Here is a 21,927-nt window from a genome sequence, read left to right on the forward strand (position 1 = left end):
TATGTCTTATGGTCTTATAGCACCACCTGTGACAGCCGTACAATGACGGGATCAACTTAATTCTTGTTCATTCTCGATATGTAGGCGTCGTTGGCATTTGTTGCCCTGCACAATTCAGTAGCTTTCTCAGAGGGCACATTAACGTGATCACGTAAGCATATGTATTTCGCTGAAGGACATTAGTGAGTCAGCTTTGCCAGTACAAGCATTCTATTTCCATATTTAAACTGAATTTAAAGTGCCGTGGTAGAATTTGAGCTTCCGTCCTCTGAATTATTAGTTCAGGTCTCCGGACTACAAGTCCAGTCCCATACTCCCTACATTATTGTACTTGTGTATATTAGGCAGACTGCAGAAAGAAACGTGAATGTCTCTTTTCCCTGTATTCAGTATATTTAAAGACATGAATGCTGCAGTGACTGGAAGCTACCTTACTATGGTGGTAGCACCGTACACAACATTAACACCAGTAAGATGGTGCCAAAACCTCTGTTGGATGAGATAGACACTCTTACAGGCCTATTTCCTCTCCTGCTGTGGGCAAACGTAAACCAGCTTCTATTTTTCAGTCTGCAGTCAGCTGGTCCTCCATGGCGACGAATACTTTTGCTTTGATAGCCTGCCTGGTAACTTGGAGCCATGACCGCATCTCAGAAACAACTGTGTTTCCCCGCTGCACTGTTTACAGGACAGATTATGGAGCACCAGCAGCTCAATACACTGAGGGACTCCTTCAATATAAAGGTTTCTGCAATATAAACATGGCATAAAACAAATAGGCTGGATGAGGGAGTTTACCAGGCCACATTCCTTATGATATTACAGAGATTTGGCAATGTGCTCAATTCTCCATAGTGCAATAAATGTTACGAGTACTTGAGCTACATTTTCACGTTTCTGCCAGGTGGACAAAAGCACCATCTCAATGCTCCCTATCAATCCACAACATCCATATGAAATACGAGCAGCGAGACTTTCAAGCATCACCCGTTGAACTATCTCCACACCGTGCTGATGTCTCAAATACAAATATGAATGTTAAAAAAACGGGGAGTGACTTACTGAACCACTAACGCACTCAGTGGAAGAAAGCTAATTCCTTTTGGGCTGTGCGGGCATTTCCACCTGGGCTTTACTTGGTTTCAGAAATCACTGGGGTCAATCTGGAGCGTGGCCTCTCACCAGCCCTCCACGTTGCTAACACGTGAATGTGCTAAAATTAACAGGAATGCAACCTCCACCACCACAGTAAGAGTAGGTATGGGGTCAAGATTCAACTGATATTGAAATCAAAGGAAAGTGGAATCATACAGGATCTGCAATGGGTGGCTGCTATGCTACAACAGCAACTTGAATTTATATAGCTCCTTTAACATCGTAACATATCCCAAGATGCTCCACAGGGGGGAATGGGACAGTTCAGCGCCGACGTTTCAGCGCCGCCGTTTCAGCGCCGCCGTTTCAGCGCCGCCGTTTCAGCGCCAGGACGTTTCAGCGCCAAATATTTCAGCGCCAAATATTTCAGCGCCAGGACGTTTCAGCGCTCATTCATTCAGAAATCATTCTTGAGTATGGTCACAGGTATGACACAGGTATACCAGCTTTTACACTTAGTTATTTGGTCGTTTCATCGTTCTAACTGTCTTTAGATTTTGTTGGAGTTTTATTATGATTACTGTTTAGATAAAGTTAGAGTTTTGTTAACAAGTTTTTATACTTACTTAGTTATTTGGTAAATTTCTTTTGGTAAATTTGGTAAGTTCCATATCTTTAAACCCATGGCTGAATCAGTGAAAAGCAAGCGAGGCAGAGAGAAGTTCTGTCATGAAGGTTTTATATATCGTTTTGACAAAGAAAGCAAGAAACAAAAGCAAGTTAAGTTTTGGCGATGCCATGAGGATGGTAGGTGCAAGGCCCGCATTCACACGTTAGAAAGAGAGGTGATCGAAAAGATCAACGAACATACTCATCCCCCATCTGCAGTTGCTATCGAAGTGGAAAAGGTCATAACTGATGCGAGAGACCGGGCTGAAAAGACTTGTGAGCCTCCAAGTACGATTATCAACAAGTGCATTGAAAAAATGTCCGTGGCAGGTATGGCACAGTTACCAAACAGGCAGGCAATGCGAAAAATTATTCGTAGAAAACGAGACGAAGTTAATCAGGTCCCCGATAATCCAAGATCGATTCAAGAGCTTCAGTTATCTCATCAATACATGATCTATAAACCCACCCCAGAAACCGAGGAAAATTTCTGTTTAAAGGATAGTGGTACGAACAACGAACGGATTATTATATTTGGGAGAGAGAGTTGGTTAGAACATATGGCAACTTCCACGACTTGGTATGCTGACGGAACATTTGCGGTAGCACCACACCTATTTTATCAAGTTTATATCATCATGGTTAGGAAAAATAACGGAGTTCACCCTGTATTGTACGCGCTTTTACAAAACAAACAGTATGCGACCTATATGATGTTGTTTGCGACGGTAAAAGAGATGATTACAAATGCAGGACCTGCCATTATCAATTGTGATTTTGAACGCGCTGCTTTTACTGCCATGAAAGACTCCTTCCCCAACATAGAAGTAAGAGGCTGCCTTTTTCATCTGTCTCAAAATATACTGAGGCAGATAACTGGTTTTGGTCTCATGCGTTTATATAAGAGCAATCCCGATTTTGCATTACATTCGAAAATGATAACTGCCCTATGTTTTGTGCCAGTTGCCGACCTTGACAGTCACGTGGATTCTTTAGCAGGTAATTTACCGGAGGAGTTAATTCCGGTTTTAAACTATTTCGAAGACAATTATATCGGCCGTCCTAATCGCCGAGGAGCAGGCAGACAAAGTCCTTTATTTCCTACCGAGATGTGGAATATGTATCAAAGAACATTAGATGGGGATGACAGAACAAATAACTATGCTGAGGCGGCCAACAGGAGATTGAAAACTGAACTGTTAATGTCACACCCAACTATCTGGAAGTTCATTGATGTCCTTAACCATGTTCAAAAGGGAAGAGGCGAGCACTTCGAGAAACTTTTAGCTGGCAATGAACCTCAATTAAAATTACTTAAATATAGAAAAGCTGATGAGAGGATATTGAAAATTGTTTCCGAATATGGCAGCTGGAATGAAATTGACTACATTCGTTCAATAGGGCACAATATAACAAACTAAATGCGTTTTTTCCAATGAATATCCAATGAATGTCCAATGAACTTTCCTTTTAATGATTGATTTTATGAACTTACAGATTTGTAAATTGTTTTAATGTACTGTTTCTGGATCTTTATAAGTGGATCTTTTACAATAAAAACATTTAGTTAACACTTGAGTTTTATTTCATTTTATGAACTTACAGATTTGTAAATTGCTTTGTGCCAAAGAAATTCTGCCATAACTATATGACAACATTGGAGAATTTTTTTTTTCTGGCGCTGAAAAGTCCTGGCGCTGAAACGGCGGCGCTGAAACGGCAGCGCTGAAACGGCTGTGCTGAAACGGCTGCGCTGAAACGGCGGCGCTGAAACGTACCGCACCCTCCACAGGGCATTATCAAACAACATTTGACACTGAGCCACATAAGGGTTCCTGTCCAGAAGCATGTTCAATCAAAGAGGCAGTTTTTAAGGAGAGGGAAGTCAAGAGGCAAAGAAGCTCAGGAAGGGACTTCCAGTGATAGAGCAACTGAAATCTCCCTAGTTCGTATTCCTGGAATAGGAACATTGGATCCCACTGCAAGGAAAAAGGACAGATTCCGACCAGATGGCTTCACAGTTAAACAAAATCCAACGCCAGCAGATAAGACCAATTAAAACGTGGATTCCAGTCATGTTCGAACGGCCAAAGATCCCAACTCTACATCACCCAGTGCCGTGAAGCATGGAAATAGTGTGAATCTGCAGCCAGCAAGATTCAAATGTAAATGCTGTGGGTCTTAAAACCCAGGTGTTGAAATAACTGCAGCTGTCGCTCACAATTTCTTTTTTACATTTGTTGTAGAAATGTAGAAAAAGGAAAAGATGTATTTATGGTAGCCAGTGTGAGACTTGACACTGATGACTAAGACGACTAAGATGTACATATTAGGGGGGTAAAGGGGAGAGCAGATGCAGGGAGTAATGGCACAAGCGATGGTCGGTATTGAATCTCAAGCTGAAACACCGATTTAGTCAGCAGTTAATGCACGCTTGGAAAGGAGTTTTAGTATGCTGTTTGGCTAATTGTCTTTGTGCACTATGTATTGCTATTAGCTTGCAACAGTCATTGGACCTCCAATAGCATCCTTTACTGATAAAGGCTCAAGATGGGAGCCATTTTACTTGGAACGTGCTGACAGGAGTGTTTAGCCAAAACCGAATGGATTTTGGTAACTTGCATGAGCCTGCTGCTGTAAGAAACAGCAGAGAATAAATAAAACTCCAGCCTGCAACTTTATACAGGAGACTGGCTGCTACGTGAATGGGAATGTCTTTGAATGTTCCAATACTGGCTCCTATGGAGATGAAGGGAGATTTGAACATCAATTGGAAATGCCTCTAGTTATAATGGCAGAACTATGAAATTGCCACACGGTTAAAAACACAAAACCAGAACAAATAAGAGTAGCAAATCTGTTATGAGTGCTGGGGAAAGAGCACTCCCAGCTGTATGGCACCTAGGTCTCATGGAGGAGCACAACTGCAAGTCTTGTGAAATATTGGAGGGTTGAAGACTGACTTTGAACCCTCTACTCATGTCACTTATGAATGCTATGTGTTCAATATCAGAGATCAGGAGGACGGAGAATATGGATCACTATGTCACATCCATGAAATTAAATGAATGAAATGAAATGAAAATCGCTTATTGTCACGAGTAGATTTCAATGAAGTTACTGTGAAAAGCCCCTAGTCGCCACATTCCGGCGCCTGTTCGGGGAGGCTGTTACAGGAATCGAACCGTGCTGCTGGCCTGCTTGGTCTGCTTTCAAAGCTAGCGATTTAGCCCAGTGTGCTAAACAGCCCCTGAATCCAGCTGAATCTTGAGAGTTCGGACAACTGAAGGTTGATCTTTTCGGAGATAAGATTAATTTATGCAAAAGAGATCCTGCCAGTGGAGACGCCTGCTGAGAGAAGAGAAACCTGCTCTTAAGGAAGCTATTGACATGTGCATAATCTCTGAAGTGGTTAATCATCAGCTGAAGGTTATTGATGGGAGAATTGCCGTCTGTTGAGAAGTTGTTCAGACAATAGAGAAAAGGAATAATTATTTCCAGAGAGGGCCAGCAGAGAGATCAAGGCCCGAAGTATTGGATGTAAATATTGTGGAAGACACCACACACGGGGAAGGCAGTGTTCGAACTGCAAGAAGCTAAATCACTCTCTATACAAGTATTTTGATGAAAATAACAAAAGCGAGCTGGTTGCTGGAGAGATTTTAGACGATGACTCTGAAGAATCACTATGCTGGCAATGATTCTGACAAATCACTCTACACCCTGGAGCAGGCCGGCACCCTCAAGTGCCAAGTAAAATAAATATGATTTGTGACTTTTGGAAATAATGGCTACAGAAGCAGTGCATCAAGTTAATGTGAAGTGTCAGGGTAGACATTGGTGCAACATGAAAACATCACGGGCTTCACACGCCCTGTGTGAAGTTGCTCAAGGTGGTGACCCGAAAATGGTAAAGTCAAGGCTAAACGATGGAACAATGCACACTCCAAGAGGACAGACTAAGCTGAGAGCCCAATGCGCGATGGAGAGAAAGAAAATTTTCAGTTCCAGATAATGAACACTTCAAAAAAAAAAACTCCCATCTCAGCTAAAACAAGTCAAAAGCTTGGACTGGCAACCCGTCCATGCACCAGAAGAGGTTTGCAGCATTTCACATGGCACAAAGCTATTGACTGCTGAACAAATCCAAAAAACGTACAAAGATATTTCCATGGGTGTTGGACAGCTACCTGATTGAACATCATCATGAAGTCGATGAGACTGTGAGATTAATTCCACATCTTCCAGGGGGGAGTTCCAACTGATCTCAAGTCCAGCCGGAACTTGAAAAGATGGGAGTAATCAAGGAAGGGACAACTCCTGCCACCTCTGTTAGCAGCATGGTTGCAGGGAAATAGAAAACTGCTGAGCCAAGAGTAGGCATAGATCCAAAGGACCTCATTAAAGCTTTGAAAAGTTCTCACTACTACATGCCTATCATTGAAGACATTTTGCCACCACTTTTCACAGCAATGCCTTCTTATACCACATGAGATGTGAAGGATGGATATTGGCAAGTGAAGCTGGATGAAAGTTTTCTGACTACGTTCTGGATGCCTTTTGGGAGATATAGATGGTTGCGCATGCCGTTGGGCATTTCTGCCACTCCGGATGAGTATCACCACAGGGTGCATGAGATAGTCAGTGACCTTCCAGGAATGGATGTAATCACCGGTGATCGGCTAATCTGTGATGTGGCGATATGATGGAAGAAACCATCGCAGACCATGATCAGTATTTAGTGTGACTGCCAGACAGCTCGCCAGGTGAATCTGAAGCTTATTAAGAAGATACTGCAACTGAAAATAACTGAAGTCGAATATATGGGTCATGAATTGTGGGGAAATGACTCACTCCTGATAAGCAGAGATGCAGCAACCAATGGATGTGAAGGCAATGTACCAATTTGTTGGATTTGTGAACTACCTAACAAAGTTCTTGCCCAATTTGTCATCAGTGTGCGAACCTCTATGCATGCTCACCACAAATACAATGGTATTAGGCACAGAACAAGAAGCATCTTTCTCGCACATCAAACAACTAGTAATGGCAATGCCAGTGCCGAGGTCCTGTGTAGTTAATGATGAAGCCAGCCTGCAGTGTGATGCCAGCCAAAGAGGACTAGCAGCAACCGTAATGCAGCAAGGACAACCATAACGTTAAGGCAAACTGAATGGGCAGGACCCCCCACTTCCCCACAAACTGTTTTACGCCGGTGGAAGCAGCCCACCATTGAGCAGCGGCAGGATCTTCCAGTCCCGCTGCTGTCAACAGGGTTTTCCATCGTTTGCACACTCTCCTGCCGGTGAATCCGGATCAGGGGTTACTGTTGATGGGACCAGAAGATCCCGTTGGCTGGAGCTGCCGGACAATCCCACTCAACGCCTCTACACACAGATTGAGAAAGACTGTCCGGCTATTGTCGTTTCTTGTGAGCATTTCAATCAGTACCTGTTTGGGAGAGACAAAGGGATGGTAGAGTCTGACCACAAGCCCCTTCAAACCTTCTTTTTCAAACCCCTTCTATCTGCTCTAAAGTGTCTGCAAAGGTAGTTATTTTGTTTGCAGAGATATCATTGGGAAGTGGAATACCAGCAAGGGAAGCAGATGAGAATTACCGACAAGCTATCGAGGGCTGCACACCCTTTGCCGATGTTTGTACAGAGTGTGCATTCTTCCAGATTCAACAAGAAGCAACGGCACGCCGTACTCTGGAAGTCATCAACCCAACAGAGACATTAAATCTGACTAAAAACATCTCACTCAGATCAAACAAACCACGTGACAAGATGCAACTTTCCAAGTGCTGCAGGAAGTACTGATGAAAGGATGGGCGGAAACCGCCAAGGGCACACCTATGTGCAATAATATAGTATTGGGCACACAGAGATGAAACTGTTGCCCATTATGGCATCTTGTACAAATGAGCTCGAGTCATTATCCCAATGGTGATTATTAAAGAGATGCTGAAGTACATCCATGCAAGCCATCAAGGAATTGAGTCTAGCCTGAGGAAGGCAAGAGACATTCTTTACTGGCCAAACATTAGCAATTAGGACAAGGGCTACATCATCCAGTGCAGTGATTGTAATTAATATCAAGCTAAGTAAGCTAAGGAGCGACTCATGACAGCCCAGACTGGAGTAGATCTCTTCAGTCTCTTTGGAACTGACGATCTGACTATAACACTATCACTGTTGACTAATATTTGGACTATTGGGAGTTAGACAAGCTGATGTAAATGACCAGCAGTGAGATTGTAGACTGCTTGAAAGAACACTTCAGTCATTATGACATTCCTGACATGTGACAAGTGACAATGGCTCTAAGATCACGTGTGAAGATTTCAGAAGTTTCATAAATGATTGGGGAATTAAACACTACACATCATCTCCACACTATCTCCAGTAAAATGGAAAGGCTGAGGCAGCAGGGAAAATTTCCAAACGGATCATCAAAAACTCAAGGTGATCCAGCATATTGATACAAAGCAATCTTAGAGTGGAGAAACACAGTTAACTAGAGGCACGGAAAGTTGTCCAGTTCAGTGACTAATGTCACAAAGCACCCAAACTATTCTTCCAATCGCTAAAAAACTACAGAAGCCAGACATAGTGACGGGAGTGAGTAACACAACAGAAAATTTGAATTTGATAAAGATGCCAAATCATTGCCAGATCTGAGGGTTGGAAAGTCGTTCAGAATGAAAACATTCAATGTTTTAACAAAAGGCAGCCCACTTGGCAGCATGCAACTTATGCAGAGGTGGTGTAACCTTGATTGTCCATGGTGGAAGAGAACGGTCAGGTCTATCGTCTAACCGCGGACATATACGTACATCATAACTGGTGAAGCTGCTCCTTCACAGCAGACAGCAGATGAGGAAGATGTCAATTCATCAACCAGACAATGGAATGAACATCAGCCTCAGAAGGTCAACAGTTCCCCAACAAAGGTCACAGATGAGCAGCAAAAATGATCATGGCAGCAACACTCTTCACAACATTCCCCGGAGAGAGAACTTCTCCTGAGGGATGAGCGGATACCAGACAAGAAAACAATAACAACCCGCATGTGTATCATTGGAAGACCTGAAATTGTGTGTGTTGTTTGTGTGGGTTTCGCCCTTACAACCCAAAGATGTGCAGGGTAGGTGGATTGGCCACGCTAAATTGCCCCTTAATTGGAAAAAATGAATTGGGTACTCTAAATTTATTTTTTAAAAATTGTGTGTGCAATGTGTGCGCAGGGACAGTTGAAAGTGGTACAGACTAGAAGGAACAAACTGTTTTCTATACATGAGTGATGGTTTTCATTGTAGGCCATGTATGTGCCTGACATACAACTGCAAATGTTGGTGTATGCAGATTGCTTTGTCTTTTTATGAAAAGGGGGATGTTGGGAAAAGTGCCTTTGTGCACTGTGGCTTGCCATGGGTTTCTATAGTCGTGAGACCTCTGATGTCGTCCTTTATGTGTAATTTCATCCACCACTTGGAACACTTGGAAGTAGGAATAGGCCCAGGAGGTTGTTAAGCAACTGATTGCCTCTCATATGACACACCTTCCACAAACATTAACTCCCTCCACTACTAACAAACAGTGGCAGTAATGTGTACCATCTACAAGATGCACTGCAGGAACTCACCAAGTAGCACCTTCCAAAGCCATGATCATTGCCATCTGGAAGCACAAGAGTGGCAGTCACATGGGAACACCACCATCTGGAAGATCCCCTTCAAGTCACTCACCATCCTGACTTGGAACTTTATCACTGTTCCTTCATAAGAACATAAGAACTAGGAGCAGGAGTAGGCCATCTGGCCCCTCGAGCCTGCTCCGCCATTCAATTAGATCATGGCTGATCTTTTGTGGACTCAGGTCCACTTTCCGGCCCGAACACCATAACCCTTAATCCCTTTATTCTTCAAAAAACTATCTATCTTTACCTTAAAAACATTTAATGAAGGAGCCTCAACTGCTTCACTGGGCAAGGAATTCCATAGGTTCACAACCCTTTGGGTGAAGAAGTTCCTCCTAAACTCAGTCCTAAATCTACTTCCCCTTATTTTGAGGCTATGTCCCCTAGTTCTGCTTTCACCCGCCAGTGGAAACAACCTGCCCGCATCTATCCTATCTATTCCTTTCATAATTTTAAATGTTTCTATAAGATCCCCCCTCATCCTTCTAAATTCCAATGAGTACAGTCCCAGTCTACTCAACCTCTCCTCATAATCCAACCCCTTCAGCTCTGGGATTAACCTAGTGAATCTCCTCTGCACACCCTCCAGCGCCAGTACGTCCTTTCTCAAGTAAGGAGACCAAAACTGAACACAATACTCCAGGTGTGGCCTCACTAACACCTTATACAATTGCAACATAACCTCCCTAGTCTTAAACTCCATCCCTCTAGCAATAAAGGACAAGATTCCATTTGCCTTCTTAATCACCTGTTGCACTTGTAAACCAACCTTCTGTGACTCATGCACTAGCACACCCAAGTCTCTCTGAACAGCGGCATGCTTTAATATTTTATCGTTTAAATAATAATCCCGTTTGCTGTTATTCCTACCAAAATGGATAACCTCACATTTGTCAACATTGCCGCTGTGTCAAAATCCTGGAACCCCCTCCCTATCAGCACTGTGGGTGCACCGACATCACACGGCTTCCAGCGGTTCAAGAAGGCAGCTCACCCCCACCTTGTCAAGGGCAATTAGGGATGGGCAACAAATGCTGACCTAGCCAGCATCACGTAAATGAATAACATAAATATTTGCTGCTAATGCTTATTAAAGAGGTTGCATGACACTTTGATGCTTAGCACTTGACCAGACACCCTCTTCTTAGAGTGAACAGCTGATTGGCAGCAAACTAGACTTAGGAGAGGATTTTCAGCGTTACTTAAAGGCATATCAGTTTTTAATGTTCACTTGCTTCTGGAGGTTTGAAAACTATCATTAAAACATATCAGGAGACTTTCTGGAACACTTTAAGATATCACCAACACCCCATCAACATATATTCTGGAATTTCCCTGAGGACTTTGCTTAAATAGAATGAGCACTGTGCTGCTCCTTATTGACACCTTACAGGAGTCACCAGGACAAAGGGAGTAATTGGTCATGGGCATTTCACAGAAGGAATGGCAGGAGGGGATGAGGCCAGACAGAGCAGTACCAGCTGCTGGATGAGGGAGTGTAAGGAGCAGGAGGAGGACTCATTCCCCTCTGCAGTTGCAGGACATTCCTTCTCCTCTATCCCTCTTCCACCAGGACCTCCATCGGAGAACCTGTGCTCCCTCTCATTTGAGCCTTGGGCCATCCTGAAACTTGCTGTCGTGTGTCAGCAAGCCCACTCCAGGCCTACATTTTTCCACTTTGTTTTTTTTTGATCCAGTCATTAGCATCATTTGCGGGATACAAATCCAATGGTTGGAATGTTGGGCCTCCCCGGAGAAAGGTATTAAGAGCCCGTTCCAGGCCTATCGACCAATTAGGAAGGGTGGTTGGGATGGCGTGGCCCTTTGTCAGAGGCACGGTTCCGAATTAAAGGGAACACATTGTGCTTCAGGAATTGGGTTTTTCAGGCAGCAGGAACAGCAGGAATGGGACAGCTGTTCCCTGGATCTCCCAGTATAGATTCACCTGAGGAAGCTGAGGGTCTGCACTGGAGTGAGCTCTCATAATGACAGAAGGCTGATGACATTTTCTTCAACCAAGAAGGCATGATTGGAAGTGGCTGGGGGGTCCCACGTCCTTCCAACTGCATCTGGGTGCCCATTCCTTCTTCCCTGCGGAGGGGCATATGGCTGCAGAGAAGGCAGCTGGTGCTACAGCTGCAGCATGTTGCAGTGGGAAGCCTCCTGCTCCTCACCCTCAGCTGAGGGGGCCAGTGGAATTGCATAAGTTGCTCTCTTTATGCTCTGAAAGATGACTGCAGGAGAGTGCAGATGAATGTGCGTTTACCGCCTCCCAGGCAGTGTGGACTCACCAGTGAAGCATTAATAACACTTTCTGGCGGAATCAATGCTTTGCAAGGCAGACTCTTATCCAGTCCATTTCTGTAGCTATTCAATGCAACTGATCAAAGACTGCAGCTTGTCAATTTCATTGAATCAGTCCCTCCCGCTGTGCTCTCACCTTCCCATTCACTGCCAAGTCCGATGGTGCCAGGAAGGAAGGATTTCACTGTGAAATGGCTTCCCATTGGCTGGGGAGAGCTGGAGGAGGTGGAATCATTTCGGAATATCTGTCCTGTGGCACTTTTGTCCTAATTTTCCTACCCTTCTCCCCCCCCCCACCTCTAAACTTGCCTCCACAAATTCACCCCGCCACCCCCTCCACCCCATCAGATTATCCATGGAATGATAATGGAGCGCACATACACAGCTCTGTAAGAATTGTGTCCTAGTAACACTTCAGTGTTAAACCTACAAGTGTTTGCATCTTAGTACCTGCAGGAAAGTTTAAATAATGGTAATCAATAATTAGGACTAAAATTGCATGCAAAAACCAGACTTTCAAACATTCGTTGCTACAGTACACATTTAGTAAGTGTTTGCAGCCTTCCACCATGCATTCTGCTGTGTATTCACGTTCAAAAGGTTCATTATGAAGTACTAAAACATGCTAAGATGACCTAAGCATTCATCAGATGCAGTTTTAAATCTGTGGCTGACATGAAGCAGTGTGAGGTGACCTCTGGGGAAGACTCTCACGTTGCTAATAATTCAGGAGTTAGATTGAGACCTGATAATGGGGTTGTGTGGCCACTTTGCCCATCCAAAACCAATACACATTGATGTAAAATTGCCCAAATTATCCTCCTTGACACTTCCGGATTTTTAGAGTCAGTGTTTTTACAGAACAGAAAGAGGCCCTTTGGCCCATCGTGTCTACGCTGGCCAAGCACCTATCAAGCACGGTGGCACAGTGGTTAGCACAGTTGCTGCCTCATAGCGCCAGAGACCCTGGTTCAATCCTGGCATCGGGTGACTGTCTGTACGGAGTCTGCACCTTCCCCTCGTGGTTGCGTGGGTTTCCTCCTGGTGCTCCGGTTTCCTCCCCCAGTCCAAAGATGTGCAGGTTAGGTGGATTGGCTATGCTAAATTTCCCCTTAGTGTCCAAATGATGTGCAGGTTGGATGGGGTTGTGGGGATGGGGCGGGGGAGTTGGCCTCAGTAGGGTGCTCTTTCCGAGGCTTGGTGCAGACTTGATGGGCCGAATGGCACTGTATGGATTCTATCTAATCTAATCCCATTTTCCAGAACTTGGCCAGAAGCCTGGCATGCTGTGGCATTTCAAGTGCTCACCTAAATACCTCTTAAAGTATTTAATTTAGTATTTAATTACTAAAATAAGTAATGAAAATAATTTCATTCCTGCATAAATCAGAAAGGGCGGAAGAGGAAAGGAGCACAGAGCGCGATCACAGCCTGAATTCAATACTCTTCTTGCCAGCGATTACAATGGATTGAAAATCTCTGATTATACAATGAAGGTAGAGGCATAGGGCTTCTCTTTTTAAATCATTCTGCTGCCTGTGTCTCTAAATTTCACCTGATGGTTGTCTTTATAATCCAAGGTCCGTGGTTCAGCGAGGGAACCGTGTCATCCATCAGTGGGTGAGTCTTCACAAAGTTCAGCATCTCGTCTGGAAACCCGTTGGAGGAGTTGTATTTTGTTCTGAGTCCCGCACAGCAGCCGGGTCTGTACATGTGAGAAACAAGAATTCAGTGAAAAGTGACATTGTCGGCAAATTCAGTCCATTGCACAAAATAAGCTATGTTGTTGGCCCACAGGTGTGTTGCCCATCTGTCAGGAAGATAACGTTTAACCATCCTGTGCCACAGTTAGGTTTGAGGCATCCAGGCGATCTCGTTCTGGGAGAACGGATGAATTTGACGACGAAAAAGAGCATCACAGACATGTGGCAACGTCCTAACCACCTAGAAAATACATTCATGTTGCTGCACACATTGGAACAGGGGACATCGCAAATCAACAGTGATCTGAAGATGCGCATCATAGTCATAGAGTCATCGGGTTTTACAGTGCCGAAAGAGACCCTTCGGCCCATCGTGTCTGCACCGGCATGGGAATAACATTGGAGGTCATATTTGTCTGGTTTGCTATTCATTTGCTATTCATTTGCTTTCTCCTGTTGGTTTTGTTAGTGGATAGGGTTAAAGGAATGCAGTGCAGAAATAAAGGGGGAGGAAGTTGATGTTTGAGCATTAAGGCAGGGAAAGCTCCAAGCAATTCCCGGTTGTCCTCCATCCAACATCTACATGAAAACCGGCAGGAGGTGAGTGGGAAATCCCCACCTCAGCGTCTGAAGTGCCGAACTGTTCCACTGCTTAACGCACATGCTAAAAAAAATGTTTCAATCACACCCTCACTGCCAAATTTCCTTTATTTTAATTGGCAGAACGAATTTCCTCCAATTTATTTCATCTTCTGGTCGTGCCAACTTTGCTTTTTGCCATCTGTCAGCAAAATCTCGACATGAAACAACATTTTATCCCAATTGCACTTTGGTATTTTTACTTATAATCCCATTAACCCATGGAGCACATCTTGCCTTTGATGTACAAATATGTCAGTTTTCACCGCTGTTAAGAAATTTGCAGCATTAATCCCTTCTTTTGGTTCAAATCTCTCTGCCTTCTGAAGCACTCGCCCTAACATCACCTTACCTCATCAGCAACACTTTTTTCCTTCAAAAGCCTCCCACAAAATCTTGGACCATGCCTCCTTTCTTCTCCACACATTATGCCAGTTGACACCTTGGCCCGGATTTTCATCCTGATCTGGGTATTGGGAGTCAGGTAATTCCCTGGTATCATGATCTTGCCTCCTGCCTGGCATTTGCTGCCCATACTGTTTTCATGGTGGTGTGGCAGGCCAGCATGGAAGCTGGCCCAAAGCAGGAATGGAGGTTGTTGGATGCTGAGGCAGGCAGGTTAGAAGGCTTACTCCATTATTCCTTTATTTTGGGTGGGCAGCATGGTAGCATTGTGGATAGCACAATCGCTTCACAGCTCCAGGGTCCCAGGTTCGATTCCGGCTTGGGTCACTGTCTGTGCGGAGTCTGCACATCCTCCCCGTGTGTGCGTGGGTTTCCTCCGGGTGCTCCGGTTTCCTCCCACAGTCCAAAGATGTGCAGGTTAGGTGGATTGGCCGCGATAAATTGCCCTTAGTGTCCAAAATTGCCCTTAGTGTTGGGTGGGGTTACTGGGTTATGGGGAAAAGGTGGAGGTGTTAACCTTGGGTAGGGTGCTCTTTCCAGGAGCCGGTGCAGACTCGATGGGCTGAATGGCCTCCTTCTGCACTGTAAATTCTATGTAAAAATTATCTGGGGTATTGGCACAGTTTTATAGTTGAGTGTTAGCTGGTCTTGCCGCTAATTCTCACTTCCCCTCCCCTGCCACCCCTCCCCAACAACTCCTCATGTCCCTCCACACCCTTTATGGCTCCTCATTTCCCCCATGTCTTCTCCAGTGCTCGCATGCCACCTTCATACTCCCATTCCTACTTATTTGGTATCCACTATGGAGAGTACACATGAGCCCTATAATAACAAGGAGTGTCTTTAAGATGTTCATAAAACAGTTAAGATAAACAAACAGCCATTCAAAAACTACTTTAACAAACTTTAATCTTCTTAGGTGCTCATAAAACCGGCAATTAAATACACAGCCATTGAAACTGCACTTGAAAAAAAATCCTCTTAAGTGCTCATAAAGCTGTCAAAATAAACAAATCACAATTCAAAAATCTCTTTAACAAACAAATCCATAGAAGCATAGATCCACTACACTGCAGAAGGAGGCCATTCAACCCATTGACCCTCTCAAGTGTACCCTACTTTGGCCCTCTCCCCGCCTTATCCCTGTAACCCCATAACCTCACCTAACCTACACACCTTTGGGCACTAAGGAGCAACTTAGCATGGCCAATCCATCTACTATGTACATCTTTGGACTGTGGAAGGAACTGGAACACCCGGAGGAAACCCACACGGACACAGGGTGGAAGTGCAAACCCCACACAGTCACCCAAGGCTGGAATTGAACCCTGGTCCCTGGTGCTGTGAGATGGCAGTGCTAACCACTGTGCCACTGTGCTGCCCTATTAACTGTCCACAAAACAGTCAATCAAAATTCCCCTTGACAGCTATATCGATAACTATTGCTGAGCTAACCAATTCATGGTGCTTGGAACTCAAGCAAGCATTCATAATCAGATTCTAAAGCAGTGTCAACAAAGCCTCTAGAGCTGAATACATCAAAGCTTTTAAAAGCTGCGGAACAATAGTTATCTGCTCCACTGATTCAAAAAGCTAAACTAATTGCAGGACTGCCAATCAAAGAAAAGTTTAAATCACAGGGGGAAACTGACACCTTGAAATCTTAATCTCAAAATTGTTGAATGCAGAAGAACACGAAGACCTTGGGCGTGATTCTCCGATACCGCGCGGCATCGGGAAAGCCGTCGTGAACGCGGCTGAGTTTCACGACGGCGTCGGAGGCCGCTCCTCTCCCCCTATTCTCCCCCCCCCCCGGGGGGCTAGAAGCAGCGTTTTGTGAATCTCAGCCGCCGGGCATGACGCTTGCATCAAAGTGGCGCGCTGAAAATGACGCGCCAACGGCACCTAAGTGACGTCAGCCGCGCATGCGCAGGTTGGCCGGCTCCAACCCGCGCATGCGCGGTTGCCGTCTTCCCCTCCCGTGCCCCGCAAGATGTGGCGGCTTGATCTTGCGGGGCGGCGGAGGGGAAAGAGTGGGCACCGATCGCAGTCCAGTCCCCTCCCGAGCACGGCCGTGGTGCTCGATCCCCTCTCCGCCCACCACAGGCCCCAAACTTACCTTTCGCGCTATGTTCATGCGACCAGGTGTGGTTGCCGCCGGCGTGAACAGGTCGGGAACGGCAGGCCGCTCGGCCCATCCGGGCCGGAGAATCGGCGGTCGGCAATTCCGCGACACGCCATTTTGTGAGGGGGGGGGGGGGGTGGGAGAATCACGGGGGGTGCCAGGGCGGCGTGTCGTGATTCGCCCGGCCCTCCCGCGATTCTCCCATCCGGCGTGGGGAGCGGAGAATCACTGCCAATTGTCATAAAAGCTCATCTGGTCTTTTAGGAAAGGAAAATCTACTGTCCTTCCCTGGTCTGGCCTACACATGACTTCAGACCCACAGCAATGTGGTTGACCCTCAAACGCCCACTGAAATTGTCCAGCAAGTCACTCAATTGTATCAATCTAATTGTGTTGAATTTTACTTTTGACAGCTCAACGCTCACGATAAATAGAAAGCATTTTATTTGCAGCAGTTTCATCTCACCTTCAGGTGGACTCATTTCATTTTTTAATGCATTGTGTGTTCTTGCCTTACCTTGGCTTTGGAACCAATTCCTCAGGAACTGGCGTCCATATAGACTCTGGAGATTTCTGCTCCTTGAAACGTCCGTCAAAAATGCTGGAAATCTGCTCCATGTCGAAGGCACAGATGGCAGATCCCGGAATGCTTCAATAAACAGGAAAAGAAAATGCCAAGTCAGTATCCTTGCTTAAAACCTTCTTCAATTATGTATCCAGAGGCTAAATTAGGAGGAGTTGTCCTAAAATAAACTCTAGCCCCTTTTCTTGGCCCTTTGAAAATTGAGTTGGGGTGACTAAAAATTATGAAGGGATTGTCTTATCCCTCACCCCTTAATTCCTGACAAGAAACTGAGTAAACACATGAGGGAGATAAGAATAGAACTTGATACTAATTTGGTTAAATGCAGATGGTTGGAGGGGGAGGCTTATGAAGAATAAACAATATCACAAACCAACTGGGCCAAATGGCTGATACTGAGCTTAATAACATAAGAAATAGGAGCAGGAGTAGACCATATGGCCCCTCGAACCTGCTCTGCCAACTGCCTGTTCCCCATACCCCTTTATTCCCCGAAAAATGAAAAACCTATCTATCTCAACCTTGAATATACTCAACAACGGAGCATCAAGAGGCTTCTGATTGAATCTCCTTGTCTCACTCCTAAATGATCTGCCCCTTATTCTGAGGTTGCGTTAGAGATTCCCAGTGTGTATCTAGTCTAGTCTCTTCACAACCTTGTGCACTTCGCTCACTCTTTTCATACTCCAGAAAGTTTAGAGGCTCAATTTCCTCCATTTCTCACGACAAATCGCCCCTTTTATCCCAGGAATCTATCTGGTGAACATTCGCTGTATGGTCTCGAAAGCAAGTATAGCTTTCCTTGGATATTGAGACTAAAATTGCACAAAGTACTCCAGGGGTTGTGTCACCAAAGACCTATACAATTGTCGCAAGGCTTCCTTATTCCTGTAACCCCCTTGCAATAAACGGCAACATGTTAGTTAGCTTCTAATTGCTTGCTGGATCTGAGCGCTAACATTCTGTGTTCCTTGCACAAGTACACCCAAGTCTCTTTGACCATCAACATTTAAAAGTTTTGCGCCTTTTCAAAAAAATTCTCCTTTTCCACTCTCACTGCCCAGATGAATAATTCACATATCCCCACATTAAACAACATCTGCCATCTTGTTGCCCACTCACATAACCTATATTCCTCCACATCCTCTTCATGTCCTCCTCACAGCTTACATGAAATTGAATAGATTTTACAGGTGGGGATTAGACCCTATGTAAAAGCCTGAAAAAACCTATTTGCTTTGCTCTATTTATATTTATTTCCGCTGCATTCAATTGAGCTGCTTCCTGATGCGAAAAGTTGAAAGTGTGGTTATCGTCTGATTCCCTTGATATCCTGGAAAGTGGAAGTTTATAACGAAGAATTCAAACTTCTATAAATCAAGAGACCAATGCGGTGGGTTGGGGTGGGGGAGAGAATAACATTCAAAAGCATTTATTTAGCTCGGATATTAAATATTTAACTTAGATCAAATCCAAATTAAGCCTTATTATGTAAACAGTGCTGTGGGAGCAGGCTGCGTATTGTGTTATATTGAGAGAAGTCCAATTTATAAAGATGGGAAACTCTTGGCACATCAGCGAAGCAACCTGACTCTCTTTAGAGCAGTTATAACGAAATCACAGCCTGTGTTGTGGACTCAAGCCAACAGCTAACTAGTGTAGCTCTGCCAGAAATGCCTTCACGTAGGGTTCTCAGCAGCCAACAAGGGAGGAATATTTATCTCATTCCCGTTGGCTGATTCTGAAACGTTAGAGATGTCGGATACTTTTATTTGGCTTTGTTCATGGATGTGCAAACACTGCGAATGCACCAGCTTTCCTATTAAATGCAAAAACCCAAGTTACCGTTCCACGCGCCTGGTTGGGGTCCACCATATGCTGGAGGGGGGTCAGCCATTCCCCTCCATGAAACCTGGCTGTGTATGGTTGTGGGCAGAGGCGGTGGGGGCGGTGGGGAGGGGGGTTGCGGCAGAGAACAGATGCATTGGGTTCATTATTATTTTGCAATTGCCCTCTCTCTCTTTGCTACAAGTTCACCAACATGTATTAAACTCTTCTCTGCACTTAAACCAACGTAAGGTGGCAATAAATGACGCAAAGCCACTGACAAGAGTTCCAGAAGTTCATTCTGAATGTACGTCCTTCAGATCAGCAACGTCTCGAATATTGAAATTGAGTAGCATCCGCTCACCTATAACCTGTCCATAGAAATTTGTTTCTAGAACATAGAACATAGAACATAGAACAGTACAGCACAGAACAGGCCCTTCAGCCCTCGATGTTGTGCCGAGCAATGATCACCCCACTCAAACCCACATATCCACCCTATACCCGTAACCCAACAATCCCCCCCTTAACCTTACATTTTAGGACACTACGGGCAATTTAGCATGGCCAATCCACCTACCAGAATCACGTGGCCCCTAAATTCATCGCAGCTTTGATCCAGACATAGATATCAAACTTAAATGCCAGAGGAAGGGTGCGAGTAGCTGTTCTTCATAGCAAGGCAGTATTTTGTTGATTCCAACATCAGTGACTTGTAAGCTAACTGCAGTTAATGAGAGTCAACAGAGAAACCCTCCAATGCCAACAATCATACCTGCTCCAGGAACACACTCGTTGTGGTAGGAGACCAAGCAGTGCAGGACGTTGATTTTGTTTTCCACATGTAGCCAAGGTGGCAAGGTCAAATATATTGCCTATCTTTTTAAAAAATAAATTTAGAGTACCCAATTCATTTTTTCCACTTAAGGGTCAATTTAGTGTGGCCAATCCACCTACCCTGCACATCTTTGGGTTGTGGGGGCAAAACCCACGCAAACACGGGGAGAACGTGCAAACTCCACACAGACAGTGATACGGGGCTGGGATCGAACCTGGGACCTCGGCGCCGTGAGGCAGCAATGCTGACCACTGTGCCACCATGCTGCCCCTTGTATTGCCTATTTTTTTTAAATATAAATTTAGATTACCCAATTATTTTTTCTATTAAGGGGCAATTTAGCGTGGCCAATCCACCTACTCTGCACATTTCTGGGTTGTGGGGGTGAAACCCACGCAGACACGGGGAGAATGTGCAAACTCCACACGGACAGTGACCCAGAGCCGGGATCGAACCTGGGACCTCAGCGCCGTGAGGCGGTTGTGCTAACCACTAGGCCACCGTGCTGCCCTGTATTGCCTATTTTAAGCTGACATGTGATTCCTGCTTTAAACAAAGTGGTTCTTGGATCAGTTCAGAAGGCATTAAGAATCACTTACTTGAATATTGCTGAAAGGAGAGACATGTTGCCAAAGTTATTCATCTTACAGTCATCAGGACAAACACAAGAATGCCAAATTTCAAACAATCGCAACAATTTGCACTGGGGGAGAAAAGGGTGCTGATTGGGTGATATGATGACTCAGATTAAATGAGGGTTGCCATGGAGAAGGCAACCAGCAGCTATAAGGTCCTCGAGCTCTCGGGTAATTTTTTGAAAAAGCTCGAGGTTTGCCTTTTGTTTACAGAGAATGGGTCCCTGCATATGAAAGTATGTCACCTTCCAGTAAGTGTACATGAGCTTCATTGGTAATCTTAAATTGATTGTCAGCATAAATATTAGTACACTCTGGATTATTTGAAAAGTGCTGTCCAATTGCTGAATCACATCGAACGGTAGACATTTTCATAGAATTTCATAGAGTTCACAGTGCAGAAGGAGGCCATTCAGCCCATTGAGTCTGCACTGGCCGTTGGAAAGAGTACCCAAGCCCACACCAGCACTCTATCCCCGTAACCCAGTAACCCCACCAATCTTTTTGGACACTAAGGGCAATTTAGCATGGCCAATCCACCTAACCTGCACATCTTTGGACTGTGGGAGGAAACCGGAGCACCTGGAGGAAACCCACGCAGACTAAGGGAGAAAGTTCAGACTCCGCACAGTGACCCAAGCCGGAATCGAACCTGGGACCCTGGAGCTGTAAAGCAACTGTGCTAACCACTATGCTACCATGCTACCCAATTTGGAGCTGCCCGTTTTGTGTTGGTTTCTGCAAGTGCGGTGTGGTCGAATACGGTCTGCCCTCGCTACCTGTTACAAATAACCAAAGGAACATTCTGGGTGGGATTCTCTGATCCTGAGGCTAACTGTTGACGCTGTCGTAAACGCTGTCGCATTTCTCAAAGGCATTAACATGGCCTCAGGAACAGCAATTCTGACCCCGACAGGGGGCCAGCAGGGCACTGGAGTGACCCACGCTGCTCCAGCTGCTGATCCCAGCATCAGATGGGTGGTGCGGGGTCCGTGCATGCGCGGTGGGACTGGCGCTAATGCGAGCATGCGCAGTGAGACCGGCGCAATTGCCACGCATGCGCAGTGGCTCCCTCTCTGCACCGGCTCTGACGCAACATGATGTAGGGCTATAGGGGCCGGCGCGGAACAAAAGAGGCCCCCAGCCCGAGAGGCCGGCCCGCCGATTGTTAGGCCTCGATCGCGGGCCAGGCCACAGTGGAGGCCCCCCCGGGGTCGGAACCCCCCCCCCCCCCACCCCCTACCAGGCCACCCGCAGATTCATCCACGCCGAAAGTCTCGCCGGTTAAGAGCAGTGTGGACGGCGCCGGCGGGACTCGACTTTTGTAGCGTGGCCACTTGTCCCATCCTGGACCGAGAATCGCTGGGGTGGCCCCGCAGAGCTGCCCCTGACCGGCAGTGCGC

General features: G+C 45.5%; 1 protein-coding gene across 3 annotated transcripts in view; it reads right to left on the reverse strand.

Moving 5' to 3' along the window:
• sema6bb (sema domain, transmembrane domain (TM), and cytoplasmic domain, (semaphorin) 6Bb) overlaps positions 1-21,927 on the reverse strand; it is a 708,346-nt gene that overhangs the window by 63,978 nt on the left and 622,441 nt on the right. For all 3 annotated transcript variants that reach the window (XM_038777178.1, XM_038777180.1, XM_038777179.1), the window contains 2 exons: positions 17,159-17,290; positions 13,325-13,474 (listed from right to left, as the gene is read on the reverse strand). In XM_038777178.1, coding sequence (XP_038633106.1) covers positions 13,325-13,474; positions 17,159-17,290 — 282 coding nt within the window. The remainder of the gene's footprint in view (positions 1-13,324; positions 13,475-17,158; positions 17,291-21,927) is intronic.

Source organism: Scyliorhinus canicula, chromosome 18, assembly GCF_902713615.1.
Source record: "Scyliorhinus canicula chromosome 18, sScyCan1.1, whole genome shotgun sequence".
NCBI classification, from domain to species: domain Eukaryota; kingdom Metazoa; phylum Chordata; class Chondrichthyes; order Carcharhiniformes; family Scyliorhinidae; genus Scyliorhinus; species Scyliorhinus canicula.